General features: G+C 39.2%; 1 protein-coding gene across 2 annotated transcripts in view; it reads right to left on the bottom strand.

The window, feature by feature from the left end:
• KAT2B (lysine acetyltransferase 2B) overlaps window positions 1–20,313 on the bottom strand; it is a 111,611-nt gene that overhangs the window by 39,077 nt on the left and 52,221 nt on the right. For both annotated transcript variants that reach the window (XM_032267531.1, XM_032267539.1), the window contains exons 4-7: window positions 16,717–16,809; window positions 15,207–15,388; window positions 4,930–5,121; window positions 1,701–1,807 (exon numbers count right to left, since the gene is read on the bottom strand). In XM_032267531.1, coding sequence (XP_032123422.1) covers window positions 1,701–1,807; window positions 4,930–5,121; window positions 15,207–15,388; window positions 16,717–16,809 — 574 coding nt within the window. The remainder of the gene's footprint in view (window positions 1–1,700; window positions 1,808–4,929; window positions 5,122–15,206; window positions 15,389–16,716; window positions 16,810–20,313) is intronic.

Genomic DNA, 20,313 nt, shown 5'->3' with positions numbered 1-20,313 from the left:
CTATTGTGCAGCCATGTTTGAGAACCAAGGATAGAATATATTCAAGGCTCTGTGAAAGTCTGGAAGAAAAACGATCCAGCCCTTGCTAGAGAGGATGGGAGAACTTAGAAAAGAGTTTGTAGAAGAAATGCCATTTGAAAGTTAGGTGAGATCAAACCAAAGGTAAAGTGAATAGCACAGGTACAGAGGGAGCAATGTAAAGGATATGTCCAGTAACCACAGAGAACGTGTCCACTAAGCGCTGACTGCTCACTGTAGAAGAAACATGTAACAGGTGCAGACAGGCCCAAAGCACTACTGGTTTTGGACCAGAGATACATGAAATTATGACCTCAGGTTAAAAAAAAAAAAAAAAAAAAACACAATGATGTTTTTTTGACACGTTTTTGGTAATGAGCTCAAACAAAAAGAGGATGAGTCAAATAAAATTCTTCATTCACTAGTACTTTGGTTTGTAGGGACTGAGTTATATTTGTATCTAAATTTGAACTCTAGATGAAAACCTTTTTTAAAAACCACCTCTCAAATGCATTATGCTGAGTTAAAGTTGTCAGTCTCAAAAAGCTATCTACTATATGATTCCACTCATATGACATTCTGGAAAAGGCAAAACTATAGGAACAAAAAAACAGATCACTGCTTGACAGAGGTGGAGGTAGGACTGTGAATGCACTACAGAGAGGTACAAGGGAATCCATCTGGAGGGATGCCTCTGTTCTATATTTTGATGGTAACTAACGATGATTACTCAAGTACCTGTGTTTGTCAAAACACAGTAGAGTGAAAAGAGTATATTTGGCCATATATATAAATTATACTTCAATTTTGTTTTTAAAGCAAGAATAATTTTTTTCTTTGCTGAAGGCATTAGAAGCAATACTCACACATTGTTACACATTGACCTAGAGCACTACAAAAAAACTCCTGACATCAAAATTCTGCATCCTGTCTTTCCCCATGGCCAGATATAAACTATTTTGGCATTTCTTGCCAAACCTCTCCATTGAGTCTTTCTAGTGTCAAAGGCAGGAATTCAGATCCTCTTTCTGGGATCACTGTGACTCCAGAAGGCACTTGTCTTCCTTCCTCACAAAATGCCAACTGATTCCACTGGCTGATTTAAGCAACAGCAAGGATGCCCTGCCCCACCAGGAAGTATTTCACATCCTGAAACTCAAGACTGCCATCTTTCACTCACTATCCACCATTATACCTGGTGGTAATTTGATGTACAAAACACACATAGATTAAGAGGTCAGACTGAGACTTGATTCCCAGGTGTATCTAGCCATCGACTGAGACTGTAAGTGTGTTTGAAAACAGCCAGCATTTGACTACAGAGCTAAGCTGTCTGGAATTTTATGCCTCCTATTTTTTTTTCTTCCACCTACTTTGGTAGAAAAATGCCTCCTATTAAATTGAAATGTGCAAGCTAAGCAAATCCTGTTGTTGTTGTTAACTATTTGGTCTGCACCTGTGTTCTTCTTTAATAGAATCACAATTGCAAGATTTTGGTTCGCACCTGCTATCCTCTCATTAATAGGGATGCAGATGCAAGATCTGCCAAAGTGTTCGCTTTTTTGCTGGCTCTAGGCTTCAATTTCCTGATGAAAAACAGAAATAAATGCAGAATGAGCTGCAGCTTATACTTCAGGTTGGCCTTCCTGGTTGTTCTCTGATTTATGTAAAAGGAAACTTACCTGTTTGGATGCCTAGCTGGCTGGTTCTGGAAGAAGCTGAGAGAAAATCCTGATCCCAGATGGGAGAGTTTTGACTATAAACTTCTTCTTCTAACATGGACAGAAATCTAGACACAAAAGTAGTAGCAATAAGAATTTTTAAAAACTACTGTAAGAACAATAGCCTTAATCATCTGTGGCAATCACCTTAACATCAGTGTCTCAAACCTTCAATCAGAAATATAATGAAAAAGTATGACTCGAATTATGATTTAGTTGGGCAGCCCTAGTATACTCAAATACAGAAATGCATTTATACAGACTTTTACTCTTTTGATCCTGCATAGCTTAACACAACATAGGATATGGACACATTAATTACATCAATGGAAACGCATTAATCTTCCTCAGTGAATCTCAGAGCACACAATTTCAGCCCTCCATATAGCTGCGCTGTCACTGTCATTACCATCACAAAAGTTACTAATATTTATTGAGTGCTTGCTTTGTGCATGCACTGCTCTAAGAACTTCTTACTGTGAATCCTCACACCAACCCTATGAGTTATATATTCTATTTTTATTTGTCATGCACATATCTAGCTCTTACTAGAGCAGTGTTGTAAGTGGTTGATGTACATTAACTCACTTGATCTTCATAACAACCCTATGGATAGAATTCACACCCATTTTACAGATGAAGAAACTAGGGTACAGAGAAGTTAAATAATTGGATCAAATTCCCACAACTAGTAAATGGCAGGATCCGGATTAGAACCAGTGATTAACTGCTATGCTAACTTTAAAGCAATGGATCTCAAGTTTTGGCAACCCACAGAAATCATCTAGAAACCTCATTAGAAATACAGATGTTTATCAGAATAGGGCAGGTGATTTTAAAAGAATAAAAAAAGAGAAAAAAGAAATACAGATACCTAAGTCCCTCTGAGATTTACTGAGTATTTTTTGCCAATAAATGTGGGAAGAAACAGAAATACCTAAAACCACTAAAAATAATTCAGAGTGGTGACGCTATCAGTGGTCTTCTTCATTTTTTTCCCTGAACCAAATTTTCTTCACTTTTAGAATGACATATAGATATAAAACTTTAAAAAAAAAAAACTTCGTAAATAGGTCGATGGGGAAAGAGGCACATTTTAAAGACAAGCAGAAAAAGGGCAGCGCATATGAAGAAAAGGAAGATAAGAATGTAAGCCCTGAAAATCCATCTGAGAATTGCAGAGACCTCCCTGGTGCTGGGAACCTGGTCCCAGCTCTCACTCTGAAACAGCGCCCAAGACTCAAATAATAACTCAGGCTTTAATATGTGTGGTTCTGCTGCCAAAACTGTACGTATAAATCCCCAACAGCCTTAAATGTTGTCATATTCAGTGAAAAGGGATTTAAAAGGAGAAGTGGGTGGTAGTTTTACCCCACCATTAGTAATAGACAAGAAAAGAAGGCAGCATTGATATTTTACCTCCTAGCATAAGCATGCCAGAACTATGGGCTGAGGGAACAAAACACACTATAATTAGCAAATATCTGCAAGAAGCAAAATGAACTTGTTATGGGAAAAAAAAACGCTATTATGCAGAGTAACTAAAATTTCTCTTTAAACACCGTAACAGGTGTATATGTTGGGAACGGAGGAGTCTTCTTTGTCCCTTGACTCAGAGACAGAATGACAACTATCATCTGAAAACATAAAATACTGCTTATATGGCAAATATAACTGATAAATAAGTTTTAAAAAATTGCTTCGGTCTCCAAGGAAAGGAGCTTACAACAGTTAAAAGATAGACACTGAAATACATGAGTGTGCACTAATTTCATAACCCATTTTAGAGGCAACATCCAAACTGCAGTTTAAGTGCTTCAGAACCTTCCTCCACCCAGGACAACAAAATGTTCATGTCATGACTTAGTTTCATGTACTGGTTCCCTAAAGAAAAATTTGACAATCAGGTTGCTGAAATACATGTGCAAATATTGAGTGTTCAGCTAAAGCCCATCAGAATTACCCAGGATATCTACCTAAGGTTTAGGATTTGGGTTAAATTGCCACGGAATCTTCAGTCAATTTCTATCAGAAAACCATTTTGTTGTTGTTTTGAACCCAACTTACTGTTATGAATTAAAACAACTGGTCTCAGTAAAGATAGAGTTTTAATTCATAATAGTAAGTTATGAATTAAATTAACAATAAGTTATGAATAATACTATCAATAATACTATCTCAATAACAAAAAATCAAGTTTCTCAAACAAAACAGTGTTTCATCAATCTTTGATCAAAGAATACCTCCTCTCAAATTCTATTCTCTACATCAGCAGTTCAGAATGGCATGGGGAAGGAAGGCTATATCACACCTACACAGCCTTTTCAAATTATGCCTTTTTCCTTCCCATCCAAGTGCTGATCTAGGCAGAATGACAACCACAAAATGAACTGTCTCATTCATTTCTCGCTGCTATTGCTCCATGAGAAGTCATCAACTGCACCATTGGCCTATCTCACCAGCATCCAATCTCTTAGCTTGAATTTTTGGTTCCTAGCATTAAAAATGCATTTCCAAGGCCAATAGTGCAGCACTGCAACTCTCTATTGCTTTGAGGCATTTCTACTCTTTGAAAATATTTAAATGATTATTTATGCCTTGGAGCTGTGGCGGATGCAAGCAGCACGGGGCACCAAAGTATGCATATTCTATGAGAAACTGAGTATAGAGGTTCAAAGGTCATGCTGAAGGAGGTCTGTATTCCTCTCCATCCCTGCTTTTGCAGTGTAGTTTCCAAAGAGATCTACTATAGCTGACACAGGGATGGTTCACCAGTGCTTAGAAAAAGAGAAATTGAGTGGGGAAACAAAAGCCACTTGAGTTATTTTGCACCATTTCTGAGTGGCTAGAAAATGTTGCTACACATTCTCCCTCATCCTCCTAGAGCTTCCTGGCAGCTGAATATACAAAAGAAAGCACTGCCCATTCTATGAAAGTCAGAGACAATGACTCAGGTAGGATAAGGAGGGGATAAGGGCGCAATGACGGCAGTCAACCCAACATCAGGCTAACAAATGGGCTGGAAAACACCCAAGAAGATTCACAAAGGGAACTAAGGGTCCTTTCTCCCTCTTCCTTGGAATGCTTTTTTCTGTCATTCCTGATCTTGTTACTTATGCAAGCTTTGGCATTGTATTTAGCAACCTCAAGCTCTGAGATCAAACAAAGACCAGCAAAAACTCTCCCTTACTTTGGGAAATGGGTGAGGATTAGAGTTCGTTTTTCAAGAGGCAGTTTATCTTTTTCTTGTCTTGCTTGTTCCAGGAGTTGTCGCCTCATAACGGTGAAGACCGAGCGAAGCAACGTTCTCCCAAACACCTGTGTGGTTTCGTACCGAGGTAGACTGTCGCAGAACTGTGGAACGTTGCAGTAACACAGCCACCTGCAAGAGAAAAGTCAAGCACCATCAACATCCTGTAAACCCCCAGGTCACCAACAATACCCAATTAGGTTCATCTCATGCTATTAACCACAGCAGAAAAAAAATTGGCCTGCAATAACAAGCAACAATAGCCCTAATGCAAGGGGCTTGCCCTTACACCACCACTTGTGTCTAATTCTGTTGAAATCAACCTATTCTGCAGCATCTGCAGTGAGTCCTGGAGTCGAACAGCAGCTGGAATCAAATTCCTGCTGTGCCACTTAACTAGCTGCATAACTTTCAAAATTCAATTACGTTATTTAGCCTCTCTTTCCTTACCTGTAAAATGGGGACAACAATAATACCTACTTCATCGGGCTCTTATGAGCATTAAATGAAATATTATATATGAAGTGAATAGTATAACTGGAGTTTCTGGCACATTAATGGTAGTTTAAATAAAAGAAAAAATAAAGGAAAAGCTGAGGAAGCCCCTTTTGTGAAAGAATCAGAATTCACCACCTAGTCCTTTGAGTAAAATGTAAGATTTATTTAAAATGCCTACACAGCACTCATCATAGCTTTGGTGGGAAGATAGCGATCTTCGGAACCGTTTAAAACTCAGTCAAAATGCAGGAAGTAGTAAGTTCCCACCATCTGTCGCCTAGGTGCATTTTTCAATGACTCAAACTCAAAGTCAAAAATGCACCTCAGAATCATTGCACAAGGCTGGAGGAGGACCCAGACCAGAGGGAAGCCAGGAGTTTTCTTGAGATCTGACCACAGTTTTAGAGTACACTGACAATAAAGGTCATCTAATTTAGAAAGTGCATTCAGCCAACATACATTGGACAGTGAAAGTCTATTCAAAGACAAGCCTCTTTTATTTTGTTTTCTTTCTTTTTTTTGAGATAGAGTCTCACCGTGTCGCCCAAGCTGGAGTGCAGTGCTATGATCTCAGCTCACTGCAACCTCCACCTCCTGGGCTCAAGTGACCCTCCCACTTCAGCCTGCCGAACAGCTGGGACTACAGGCATGCACCACCACACCTGGCTAATATTTTTGAATTTTTCATAAAGACAGGGTTTTACCATGTTGCCCAGGCTTGTCTCGAACTCCTTGACTAAAAAGATCCACCCACCTCGGCTTCCCAAAGTGCTGAGATTACAGGCATGAGCCACCAAACTCAGCCATACCTTTTTTTTTTTTTAATCTCCCAGAAGTGAAAGATGAATTTCCCAGGACCCAGTAACAAAAATATAACAGTAGTAGCCATGAAAGGTGGCACCAAACCAGGAAAAGGTCAAAAAGCGCTATTTCACAGATTCGTATTCCTTGAGAGCAGACCCAAATCATCCTTTTCTAGAAAAAGACTGCCTTCCAAACATCAGACGTCTCCCCCATGCGCTTTCCTGTTCTCCTTTAAAATGGGAGACACCTCTTTAATGTGCCCAAGCTGCTACAAAAAGCTCCCCATGAACGTTGAGCCCCTTAATGAAGAGAGGAACAATATTAATTTATTCATCCTCCTGACTTTTAAATCTTATTCTGTATTATAAAATATTTCTCCTGTATACGTGCTTGTGGTGGCTGTGGCAGCAGTTCACCTTTGGAGAAAAAGAAAACTTTCATTAGTGTTAGTTCATCTCCCTGGATTCAAAATTAACCTAAAATTTCTGCTACCATTTCTATTTCTTCTCAACTTTTTTCCTTTAATAACTTACACCCAAATGTCATTTATGTTTACAATACTGAAATAGGTATCTTAAGTGTTAATGTCATCTCTTGTCTCAAACTGTGATCTTGATAGCAGAAAAAAATTAGAAAGTGCATTTATTTTGTAATTCATAAGGAGCTTCACATAGAGATTCATTGCTTTCAAAGCCAATTCTTTGCCAGATGTTAGTCTGTGGCAACTTAATTAAGTTAAAAGAGTATTTGGGGCTAGCTGGGCATGACATGGTGGCTCATGCCAGTCTCCCAGCACTTTGGGAGGCTCAAGCAGAAAGACTGCTTGAGCCCAGGAGCTCAAGACCAGCCTGGGCAACATAGTAAGACCCCAATCTCTACAAAAAGTTTAAAAATTAGCCAGATGTACTGGTACATGCCTATAGTCCCAGCTACTTGGGAGGCTGAGGAGGTAGGATCGCTTGAATCTAGGAGTTCTAGGCTGCAGTGTGCTATGATCATGCCACCGCAATGCAGCCTGGGTGACAGACTGACAGAATGAGACACTGACACGCCATCTATCTATCTATCTATCTATCTATGGCTGAGGGGAAGTCAGATCCCAAATAACTAGTAATGAAACTATAAATGTGGAGTTAAACAGTCACAAATCTTCATATCAGAAGTTCAAATCGTGAGACTTAGGCAATCACAGGACTATCTGTAAGACTTAGTCATGTCTTTCATGTCTTGGCTAACAATGGGAAAACATTCTGAGAAATGAGTCAGGTGATTTTATCATCGTGCAAACACTGGAGAGTGTACTCACACAAACCTAGAGGGTAGAACCTACTATATACTTGGCCCCTAGGCCCTATGGCAGAGGTCCCCAACTTTTTTGGCACCAGGGATTGGTTTCATGAGACAATGTTTCCATGGCTGGGGAGGAGGAGGGATGATTTCCAGATGAAACAAACTGTTCTACCTCAGATCATCAGGCATTAGACTCTCAGAAGGAATACGTAACCTAGATCCCTTACAAGCAGAGTTCACAATGAGAACCTAATGCCACCACTGATCTGACAGGAGGTGGAGCTCAGGCTGCAATGCTCACTCGCCCACCACTTACTTCCTGCTGTGCGGCCCGGTTCCTAATGAACCACGGGCCCATGGCGGTCCATGGCCCAGCGGTTGGGGACCCCTGTTCTATGCTGCAAACCTGTACAGCATTTTACTATACTGAATACTACAAGCAACTGTAACATAATGGTGGGTAATCATGTATCTAAATATATCTAAACACACAAAGGTCCAGCAAAATTTTGGTATAATCTTACAGGACTACTGTCATTATATGTGGTCCACTGCTAACTAAAACGTTGTTATGCAGAACATGACTAAATTTTACAAATAACAAAATATGTCCAATTTTCTGCAATGAAAGATTTAAAGATTTATTGTCCAATAAAGCTTTCAGTGATGATGAGAACGGTTCTGTGTCTGTGCTATCCAATACAGTAGTCACCAGCCACTGGTAACTACTGAGCACTTGAAACGTGGCTAGCACAACCGAGAAGTTTAATTTTTTATTTTATTTAATCAATTTCAATTTTAATTTTAAATGGAGGCAGTGTAAAATGTTTTTCCATTAAACACAACTTCATTGTTCTAGTAGGACTCCATTTAGCTTTAATTGTTTAAAATTTAGCTACTGAAAAGATGTGTGAAAAATACACACTGGATTTGGCCAGGTGCAGTGGCTCACACCTTAATCCCAGGACTTTGGGAGGTTGAAGCAGGTGGATCACCTGAGGTCAAGAGTTCAAGACCACCCTGGGGAACATAATGAAACCCCATTTCTTGTAAAAATATAAACATTAACCAGGTGTGGCAGCAGGTGCCTGTAGTCCCAACTACTCAGGAAGCTGAGGCAGGAGAACTGTTTGAACCTGAAAGGCAGAGGTTGCAGTGAGCTGAGATCATACCACTACACTCCAGCCTGGGCAACAGAGCAAGACTCCATCTCAAAAACAAAGGAAAAAGCAAAATAAACGCTGGATTTGGAGGACTCAGTACCACCAAAAAAGTAAACATATATTCTTAATAATTTTTTACATTGGTTACATGGTGAAACGATGTTTTTGCAATTGTTTGTGTGTTTGTTTTTGAGACAGAGTATTGCTCTGTGGTCCAGGCTGGAGTGCAATGGCATGATCTTGACTCACCGAAACATCTGCCTCCCAATTCAAGTGATTCTCCTGTCTCAGCCTTCCAAGCAGCTGAGATTACAGGCACGTGCCACCACACCTGGCTAATTTTTGTATTTAATATAAAAATAATATATTATTGGCCAGGTGTGGTGACTCACACCTGTAATCCCAGCACTTTTGGGAGGCCAAGGCAAGCAGATCACTTGAGCTCAGAAGTCATGACCAGACTGGCCAACATGGTGAAACCTCGTCTCTACGAAAAACACAAAAATTAGCCAGGTGTGGTGGCACATGCCTGTAATCCCAGCTACTTGGGGAGTGGAGGCAGGAGAATCGCTTGAACCCAGGAGGCGGAGGTTACAGTGAGCCAAGATTGCACCACTGCTCCATCCTGGGCGACACAGCAAGACTCCATCTCAAAATATATATCTTTAATTATACATAAATATACAGTATGTATAATTAAAAACAATTTCCCATATCTATTCATTTTATATGTAGCTACTAGAAAATTATAAATTACACGTTGGCTTGCATTTTGGCTCATATTATGAATCTATTGGACAGTGCTGATTTAGAGTTTAAAGAGCATTTCCGGCCGGGCGCGGTGGCTCAAGCCTGTAATCCCAGCACTGTGGGAGGCCGAGGCGGGTGGGTCACAAGGTCAAGAGATCGAGACCATCCTGGTCAACACGGTGAAACCCCGTCTCTACTAAAAATACAAAAAATTAGCTGGGCATGGTGGTGCGTGCCTGTAATCCCAGCTACTCAGGAGGCTGAGGCAGGAGAATTGCCTGAACCCAGGAGGTGGAGGTTGCGGTGAGCCGAGATCGCGCCATTGCACTCCAGCCTGGGCAACAAGAGCGAAACTCCGTCCCAAAAAAAAAAAAAAGAGCATTTCCATCTGAGGAGAGATCTACAGACTTCTAAGGCTCTAAGACTGACATTTCTTCTGCTATAAAGATGATAGGTTGTAAGTATTATCACAAAATCATAAAAAGTTATCCAAAATTGTTTAACAGGTTATTCAATCTTCCCAGGGTAGAAGAAGACAGCATAGATTGTTATTAGCTAGTAAAAATTATCAAGTAATAGGTTCTAATTCGTTTCCTCCGAGTCATTTTACAGACCTCGATTTATACTTTTCAGTTTTTTCTTAACTTCCAAGATTAATCTCATTTTGTAATCTGTAAAGTGCACAGTAGATAAGAAGGAGGCTGAGTCAGTGTGTGTGTGTGTGTGTGTGTGTGTGTGTGTGTGTGTGTGTGTGTGAGAGAGAAACAGAGTGAGTGTGTGTGTGTCTGTGCATATGTGTGTGTGTATTTCTGGTGTTGTTTTAACAAATTGATATTATTATTGCACATAATGAGACAAAAAGAAGGAAATGAACATGCATGGGCATATGCATTCTTCCAAAGAGGTAACTGTAGGAAAAGATTTTACCTACATGACAGATTTCAGGTCTACCGAAAAGAAAATGATAGTTCATTCATTTTGTATGTCTAATAAAGATGGTAACTGCATGCTATTTTCTGACTCCCAGATTTTTCACATCATCATGATGATTTGTAACCTCTGTGAATAGAATTAAACAATGTGAACACCAAAGACTGTATCATTCTACTGACTTGCTGAACTGAAAATCCTCTGGTTTTCAGCAATCAACTGACCTGCCCTAGTTCACAGGGACTGAGGGCCAGTTACTATTAAAGTCCAGACTAGACGTCAGATCTCCTGTCTCCCTGTGTTCTTTCCGTGCTTCCTGATAAATTCTGTTCTCAACTTACATATCTAGTAATGAATGCTCAGTGCACACGACAATAGGCTAAATGTCACAGAATAATGGCTATATAAAACTGTTTCCCCAAAAGCAAGTTAGTTCTAGCTAACTTGCTATGTATTTTCTTTTTTTTCTTTTTTTTTTTTAAACAGGGTCTTGCTCTATCACCCAGGCTGGAGTGCAGTGGTAGGATCATGGATGGCTCCAGGCAGCCTTGACCTTCCGGGCTCAAGCAATCCTCCCACCTCAGTCTCCAGAGTAGCTGGGACCACAGGCACGTGTCACCACACCCAGCTAGTTTTTTATTTTTTTGTAAAGATGAGGTCTCACTCTGTTGCCCAGGCTGAGCTTGAACTCTTGGGCTCAAGCGATCCTCCCACCTCAGCCTCCCAAAGTTGCTGGGATTACAGGCATGAGCTACTGCACCCAGCCGCTCTGTATTCTTATGAAACATCTCCTAAATGTGGGAGTAGGCTTTAACTTTCAGAAGTTCTACACAACTCAAAATCTAAGACTAATTTACTTGCCACTTTCCTTCAGCAGACTGTTGGTCAGCTGTATTTTAAGAAGTCATAACCTCTGACACTCTTTTCAGGTTATTTCTTCATGGAATTATATTAGTGTACTATCATGAAATTCGGAAACTTCAAAATATTTGCCCACATTTTCTTCTAAAACCACAGTGCTTTCTGGGAGTACATATAATGTACAGTTAACATACACTTATATAAGAACATACAGGCCGGACTCACACCTGTTATCCCAGCACTTTGGAAGGATGAGGCGGGCAGATCACCTGAGGTTAGGAGTCCGAGACCAGCCTGGCCCACATGGCAAAACCCCACCTCTACTAAAAATGCAAAAATTAGCTAGGCATGGTAGAACAAACCTGTAATTCCAGCTACTCGGGAGGCCAAGGCAGGAGAATCACTTGAACCCAGGAGGTGGAGGTTGCAGTGAACCAAGATTGCACCAGTGCACTCCAGGCCTGGGCAACAGAGCAATACTCCATCCCCAAAAAGAATATATATATATAAAATATTTTATCTATATAAAATATATAAATATATATATATTTTTTCCCTTTATTCAGAACAGAGAAGTTATTTAAGCAGTACTACTGTTCAGTCTACTTTTAATTTTATATGGAATAAATCTTTACAAGTTAGCTCTGTAATGAACACAATCATTTTTTAAGTCCATTCTTTCCACAAAGAATCCTCTTCAACTTCTTAACTTCACTTTTAGGCTGATGTACTGCAAACATTTTCAGCACACCTTTGTTCTAATTTTTACAGTAACTGCTGTAAGTTATAAGCTGAACCAGCATTATAGGTCCTGAGATTCTCTTACAGCAACATCAAGATAAAGCCTGCTGGTGCCTGCAGCCTGTAATATTACCCATTTTTTTTAGAAGATCAGTATCAGTGAGACATCATGCTGTGGTGGTATGTGGTTTTTTTTAATCCCCCATGTGGTCATGGCAGTGAGGTTTTACTCTGAAACAATTATTGCTTCTCCTAATTTTCACAGGTTGTTCCTCTCTACTTCCCTTTCCTCATCAACATGATGTGATGGTGGAGAAGCGGGGGAGGTGGGTGTCATCTACCTTCATTTCCTTATTTATTATTAATAGGGACTCTTGGTCTACATTTCATCTAGAAATCAGCAGGTTTCAGAACTCATCAGGGCATATTCATTTCAGTTTCTCTCAGCAAGTTTCTCTTTTCCATTGTCTGACTCCACTCTTTGCCTTCAGCTGTTGGCTCAGGATGCTGGGCTATAAAGGACTCTTTGCTGTTTTTCTAGTCCCTGCTATCTTAATTTCTAAAGTGATATTCAAATAATTACACACTCAATTATACAAAGGCTTTAGCTTAATAGCCCCACACCGGTGAGTTTTAGAGAACAATGTGCATGGGAGGAAAACGATGATGAGCATCTTCCCAGCACCTGTTCTGTGTAGTCAGAAACTACACACAAACCATCCATGGAATACTCACAAAAACTCATTACACTTGGACCTAAAAAGAGGTCTCTTTAGACTGGTCTAAAGCTCACATAACGAGGGAGAGATGGACACACACCATTCAAACCCAGCGCTCAACCAAACCAATTTTTATTTTTACTACTTCTTAAGTATTCACAAGTGCCACCAATTTCTTTATAATTCCCAAAGGCTTCCTTGCATTTTTCTTCTGTTTTCTAAAATATCATAGCTGGGCACAGTGACTCACACATGTAATCCCAGCACTTTGGGAGTCCAAGGTGGGAGGATCATTTGAGGTCAGGAGTTTGAGACCAGCCTGGGCAATGTAGTGAGACCCTGTCTCTACAAAAAAATTAACAAATTGCCAGGCATGGTGGCATATGCCTGTAGTCCCAGCTACTCAGGAGGCTGAGATAGATGAATTGCATGGGTCCAGGAGGTTGAGGCTACAGTGAGCTATGATTATGCCACTGCACTCCAGCCTGGGATACAGAATGAGACCCCATCTCCAAAAAAAAAAAATAAATAAAAATAAAAATAAAACAAAATATAGTAATGTCTCCCAAGCTGCTTCACAATTAGTTCTCCTTTTTCTTAATGAAATAGTTATTCTCTCTGTTAAAAGTGGCAAATGTATTCAGGGCCTTGGCTTTGACAAATATTCAGCTTTGTCAATTGTTTACAGATGGGGTTAAAATATATATATTTTCAAGCGACTTATCGTCTCAACTCTTACTGTAAACAAGAGTTTCAATAATATAGCAGAGTTTCAATAATATAGAGAACTACTGTTAATGTAAAATCCTAAAATGACAGATACAGAAATAAAGATACAATCTAAAATCTTATTTTGAAGAAATCTATAATTCCTATAAATATCAATTACTAAGTGGAATATATAACTGAAATTGCATATATTGTCAATGTAGGGAGAAGGAGAGGAAAAGGGTGTGTTACACATGAAATTAGGTCAATGACAGAGAGAAAAGCTTATTTTAAATTATACCATTCTTTCGTGTTATCTGCTGTTACAGAAAATAACCTGGGCACAAGTGGTCTTGACAGGCTGTCAAAAGACACTACTGCCTACTTTACATCAGGAAAAAAATATGCACTAAAGCTTTCAAACATCTCCTGATGCAAGCTTGATGTGCCTCTGAAATATAAACAGAGAAAAGTTAAAAAAAAAAAGTTGAAAAGAATGGATGACCCAAGTCACACTCCTACAGATGAGAATAAATGTAGGTCATATATTTTGTATGGTACAAGTTTAAGATTTGTAAAACCAATTCTATTATTCTGCAGGTAATAAGCAGTAAAAATAAATTTCCACTTTAGAAGAAAATATGTTAAATCCAAGACTATTTGCAGAGAGTTTGAATGTCCAGCAATAAAGAGATAGTTAGGTAAATTGTGGTAAGTCAACTCAATGGACTATCATGGAACCTATGAAATGTTTGATAAGATGCAAAGTGAAGAGACACAAAGACTACAAAATTCTGTATTTTCTTTCATTATAACTAATGTAAAATGTTATTTAAAGGGACAAAAACTGGAAGATAATATGTATAATGATATCAGTTCTATCACAGTTCTGGAAATAGAACTATTAAAAAAAAAATTTTTTTTTTTTTTTGAGACAGTATCTCACGCTGTTGCCCAGGCTGGAGTGCAGTGGCGTGATCTCGGCTCACTGAAACCTCTGCCTCCTGGGTTCAAATGATTCTCCTGCCTCCGCCTCCTGAGTAGCTGGGATTACAGGTATGTGACACCATGCCGGCTAAATTAGTAGAGATAGGGTTTCACCATATTGGCCAGGCTGGTCTTGAACTCCTGACCTCAAGTGATCCACCCACCTTGGCCTCCCAAAGTGCTAGGATTACAGGCATAAGCCACCGTGCCCAGCCTAAAATAATTCTTTAACTCCATTGCATTTTTTGAGTAAGGGCTCTAATTAATTTTAGAGTTATAGTATAGCTATCTAGTCAGCAATATTCAATAGATAAGTAACACAAGACACATATGGATTTTAAGTTTTCTAGTAGCCACACTGGAACATTGGAATGGTCAAAACAAGTGAAACTAACTTTATGTTTTATTTAATCCAATATATCCAATGTACTATCATTGCTACATGTAATCAATATTTTAAAACTATTAATGAGCAATTTTAAACTCTTTTTTGGTCCAATCTTAGAAATCTCAATTCAACCTAGCCACATTTTCAAGTGCTCACATGGCCAGTGGCTATCATATTGGGTATAGATGATTTACATCCCTCACCCCTCAACATATTGTGATAGTAATGAAAAGTGGGAATTTGCAAGTTAAATGACAAAGACATTCTCTCGAGTCATAATGATAACTGGGCAGCCCTGTACTTACAGAGTCAAATAGCAATTTTATGTCTGTAACATGCTATATGGGGCCAAAGGGAAAGAACTTGCCATCTGATTACCTTGTGTAGTTCTCTTTGTATCCAGAAATATCATCATTGGGAGATCGCAGTCTTCGTTGAGATGGTGCCTCCAGATGCCAATAGTTGATGCGGTTTAGGAACATTTTTGCCAGCTCAACTATCGTTTGCCTTTCTTTTGCTGGCAGGTGACTAAATTTGTACTGTACAAAGTTATTCACACCCTTAAAAAGAGGGAAAGCAGATTCTTCATGCAGCTATGCAATCACACTAATTCTGAACACCCACACAGTCAGCACGATTGGCGGTTATTAGCAAAAGAACAGGCATTTCTCTATTCATAAAAAATCTCTTCCTTTTCCCTAAAAGAAAATAGCAATCCCCAGAGGGAATCTTGCCTCAGATCAGAGTGGATGAAAAGTGATAAGACAGAGAGGCTGTGAGTTGTGATTCCATGCCTGCTGATAACCTGAAGCATTAAGGAGAAAATCAAAACCATGGACTGAAACGGTCAAAACCCCTGAAACAAGAAAATATGACTGTTGTGCAGAATAATTCTTGCTTCACTATCAGCAGAGTAGCCCACATATAATACAGTTCTTAGAGAAGTATTATGTTTTTACATTATAAAAATGCTAATCAAAAGGCTGCTATCATGACTGCCACTGAACTAAACTAAAATTTAAACTCTTTACTGTCATTTGTTTGGCGTCAATAAGCTTACCAATATATATATATATCATTCAAAATTATGTGCTTTTAAAAAAAACTGTTGATTAATTTAATCTTTCCACAGAATATTTCCATCTTATCTAATTTCAAATAAAATAGCAACAAATTCTTATTTTATAGAGTTTGGAGGCAAAATAAAATTTACTGAAAACTGACTGACAAAATGCATTTATTTTTAAGGACTCGGGTATCGTGACTTCAGTAGTCACTCTCATCAAAAGAATCGATCCAGAGTTTTTTGTTTAGCCAAACAATGAAAGGCCAAAAAAGTGATACTAATGAGCGATACTGACAATACCTAACAAAAAAAACTCTTTACATTTTAACAGATTCCCTGAGTAAAACGGCTTCCTTCCAGGAATCATAATGTAGCAGGAAGTCAATTTCTGAATACAAAATCTCTTTGCTTTTTTGCTTTTTTTGCTTGACTTATAATGTTCTTCACATTGCTACTAAATTCCCTCACCTCAATAGGCTTTCTCAGACAGTGCCAAGCAAAAGGACAAAGACTTCATTTTAAAGCATCAACAACAAGAAAAAGCACATTTCATGTGTTCTTACAAATGACATGTTCTACCTAATTCTTTTCTTCCCCGAACACACAGTGAATCCTGAGTATATAACAACCCTAAAAGGCAAAAGCTAGATCAAATTAGGTATACACCTCTGATCCAAAGCATCCGGGACAATTTCTACAGACTGGTGAACAACTCTAAGCTGGGTATGGGGGAGGTGAGCAGTAGATAGAGATGTAAAAGGAGGATTAAAAGATTTCTTCAGCCTTAAGCCAATAAAAAGAGGACTTTTAAAATCTTTTTACCTGTTCAATGCTAGGTTTTTCAAATGGGGGTTTCTTTTCCAAAGAGCCTTCAACCACAGGTTTTCCTCTTTGTAAAATAGACTTTCTCAAGAGCTGCAAAGAAATCATTAAAAAAAAAAACTTAAGTGGTATGTCTCTCTCTCTCTCTCTCTCTCTCTCTCTCTCTCTCTCTCTCTCCCCCCTCTCTCTTCACACATCCTTTAAAGGAAGTTATCATATTCTATTTATCTTAAACATGTATAAACAAATTCTTAAGTCAATAAAGTGGGTAACTATCAGGTAACCCAAATTGGCCTTCATGTCCACGGCCAGAGTTACGAGGAACTGGACACCTTACATGTTCTGGGCAGCCTAGACCACCCATGCTGGTCCACCAGACACCACTGTCCCATTCACCTCCCTCTTCTCCCTGCTGTTTCTGGCTCTTCATTGACCCAGAGGCCTGGTATGCAACCCTACACACTTGGCACATGCCCATCCAGGCTACCGTAGGTGTGCTGAAGCTCTAGAAGATCTTATTTAAAGACCCGAAAGGCTGAGATCTATTTCTACACAAAGGAGGCCAGGGGACAGGAGCTGTTGACAGCAGCTGCATGGCATACGCATCACCTAGAGCCCAGGCTCTTTGGGAAGGAAGTCTGCAGAGCTCTCAATTGGCAACTCTCACTGTTGCAGTCTTTTTTTCATTTCCCTTCCATCCGCAGAATGCAGGCCAACTGTTCTGGCATCTTAATGACCACAAAACAAAAACACTGCTCTTAATTCCTGCCACTGGAATTTAAAGCTCTCAAAGAGCAAACAGAAAAGGGAACACAGAGCCACTTACCAAGAACAACGCTGAAAATAAATTTGATACTGAAATTCTTTATCTTCAATCTTTGCTTGAATCCTCTGTACATTTTATTATTATTTTTTTTAATCTTCTGTAACTTTTACATGTGGGTCAGTTAGATATGGCCATGCATTTATTTAAGTAACATCTTTCCCTCCTTTCTCTGCTTACTGCCTTTTCAGTAGAAACAAAACATGGAAACCATTCTCTCAGGAGTAAATGGAAATGAATGAACCACCTAGGTTGAAGATGACCATGTCTCACCACTGAACTGTGTCTTACAAGGGCCTCAACTCCTTCCAGATGTGCCATACAAATTATGAGTATGGGGCATTTGTTCATCCTTTCAAGTATTATGCCCATCTTTATAAAAGCAAATTTGCAATAAAGATAAGTCATTATATATGTTTCCAAAAAATATCTAAAAGATTGGTGACAAAATTTAAATACAAATAATTCTGGATGCTTCCTTTTTCCCCCAGTTAAATTATAAGACCATTTGGAAACTTGGCCCATTGGGGGTTTCAATTTGGAGGTAAACTGATGGATTGTGGAGATGTTGAACATCAGCTTGTAAGATGACGAAGCTGGGATAAGTGAGCATATAAAACAGTTATTAATAGTGGCAAGCATCTGCATCCTTACTTTCGCCAGACAGTCTTCATAGTTCTTCATATATATTATCTCATTTAATACTCATAACAACCTTTTGAGGTAGGTGCTACAATTAACAAAGCAGATGTATTTGCCCAAAGTCACATTTAGTAAGTGATGGAGTGAAGTTTTAAACTCACGTAGTCAGACTCCAGAGCCACATTTGTAGGCACTAAGATATACTTCAACTTTAGGAAGCAGCTTTCCACTGGGTTTATGTTCAACAACTAAGACTGAATTTTCTTTTTTTAACTGGGACGTTGTCTCACTCTGTCACCCAGGTTGGAGTGCAGTGGTGCAAACTCAGTTCATGGTAAACTCCACCTCCCAGGCTCAAGCAATTCTTCTGCCTCAGCCTCTCAAGTAACTGGGATTTACAGGCGTGTACCACCACACCTGGCTAATTTTTGTATTTTTAGTAGAAACAGGGTTTTACCATTTTCACCAGGTTGGTCTTGAACTCCTGACCTCAAGTAATGGGCCTGCCTCAGCCTCCCAAAGTGCTGGGATTACAGGTGTGAGCCACCATGCTCTGCCTAAGACTGAAATTTTTTAATGCTACTAAAATATATAACACATTTTCACTTTAATTATTGACACATGAGACACAGGAGCTGCCTTTATCTTTTTTTACTTTTAAAAACATCATGGGCCAGGTGCAGTGGCTCATGCCTATAATCCCAGCACTTTGGGAGGCCGAGGGGAGCAGATCACCTGAGGACAGAAGCATAAGAAAGACCAGCCTAGCCAACAATGTGAAACCCTATCTCTACTAAAAATACAAACATTAGCCAGGCATGGTGGTGCACACCTGTAGTCCCATCTACTTGGGAGGCTGAGGCAGGAGAATCACTTGAACTCAGGAAGTGGAGGTTGCAGTGAGCTGAGATCGTGCCACAGCATTCCAGCCTGGGTGACAGAGTAAGACTCTTGTCTCAAAAAAACTAAAATTTAATTTAAAAATTTAATCATTATTTTTTTCATTTTGTTTTTAGGAATTGCCTTTCAGAAGCTAAGGAATAGATTATATATAACTCATTTGCCCAAGAATACTATTTTTTGCAGGAGGTCAGGAGAATGCTGAATATTTTGGATTGTGTTTCCACAAGCAAATTTATTTGCACTGTTATTTTAAGATGAAGGAGAAAGAGAGAGAAGATGTACTTTAAAGCAGAGCAATGCTTTCTGGCCTGTTTGGGTGGTTATAAACTCAGAGGAGGCTGACAGGATGGAAACCTTGACACCACCTTCACTTCCAACAGGGTAGTGGGGAGCTGCCAGGGAGCACAGTTCCAGGACAAATAATAGCTGGAGTCACGCAGACCTTGTTTTTCTTCAACTAAGATCTTTTTCCAAAGAAGCTCTAAACACTCTGAACCTGCCAGGGTTCAAGCTGAATGACTCAAGCCTCACAGCCACATCAACAAGCTGTCACCTGCATGCCTAAAGTGGTCCAATATCTGTTAATGGCTGTGGGGAATCCAGTTATCCATATTCTCTCCCTTACCTCCCCCCATATTTTTCTTTTTAAAGTTAATATTCCCAAATTTAATATCTACCAAATTTTAAAAATATGATTCTACCTCCCATTCCTATCTCCTAACCACCCAAAAAACCCCATTAGTACAATAAAAGACAAAGGTTAATCAAAAGGGGGAAGGCAAAATTATGAATCAAATAAGTTCAGATAAAGCAAAAGAAAAAAGCTTACCTCTGTATTACAGAATGAAAAAAAAAAAAGAAAAAAGCTAAAGGAATTGGGTAATTGGGTACAAAATTTGCACTAAGATTCCTAGCAGCCAAAGCAAAAGGGGGAACTCACTGGAAAATTCAGCTATTTTTGTCATATAAAAATGAAGCACAAATAAATATAAATGAGTTGTAGGAGAGTTATTTCCAAAAACGAAGCACAAGGCCTTTTATCAGAAGAGGCAAACGTTTCCTACCCGTAAGCTGAGTGCTTTTGTTTTGCTTTTAACATCCTTGTAAGGGTTATACAATACAACATAATCTGCAATGCCCTCAAGAGCAGGTTTTTTTTTTTAAGGTTATTCTTTCTGGCAGCCTCCTTTATAGATCTATTTTTGGCAACCTGAAGTTTTGCTATCCAT

The sequence above is a fragment of the Sapajus apella genome, unplaced genomic scaffold (assembly GCF_009761245.1).
Source record: "Sapajus apella isolate SASKATOON/1434 unplaced genomic scaffold, GSC_monkey_1.0 scaffold4, whole genome shotgun sequence".
Classification (NCBI taxonomy): Eukaryota; Metazoa; Chordata; class Mammalia; order Primates; family Cebidae; genus Sapajus; species Sapajus apella.
Note: the sequence above shows the minus strand (reverse complement) of the source record. Positions and strands in the feature narration are given on the sequence as shown.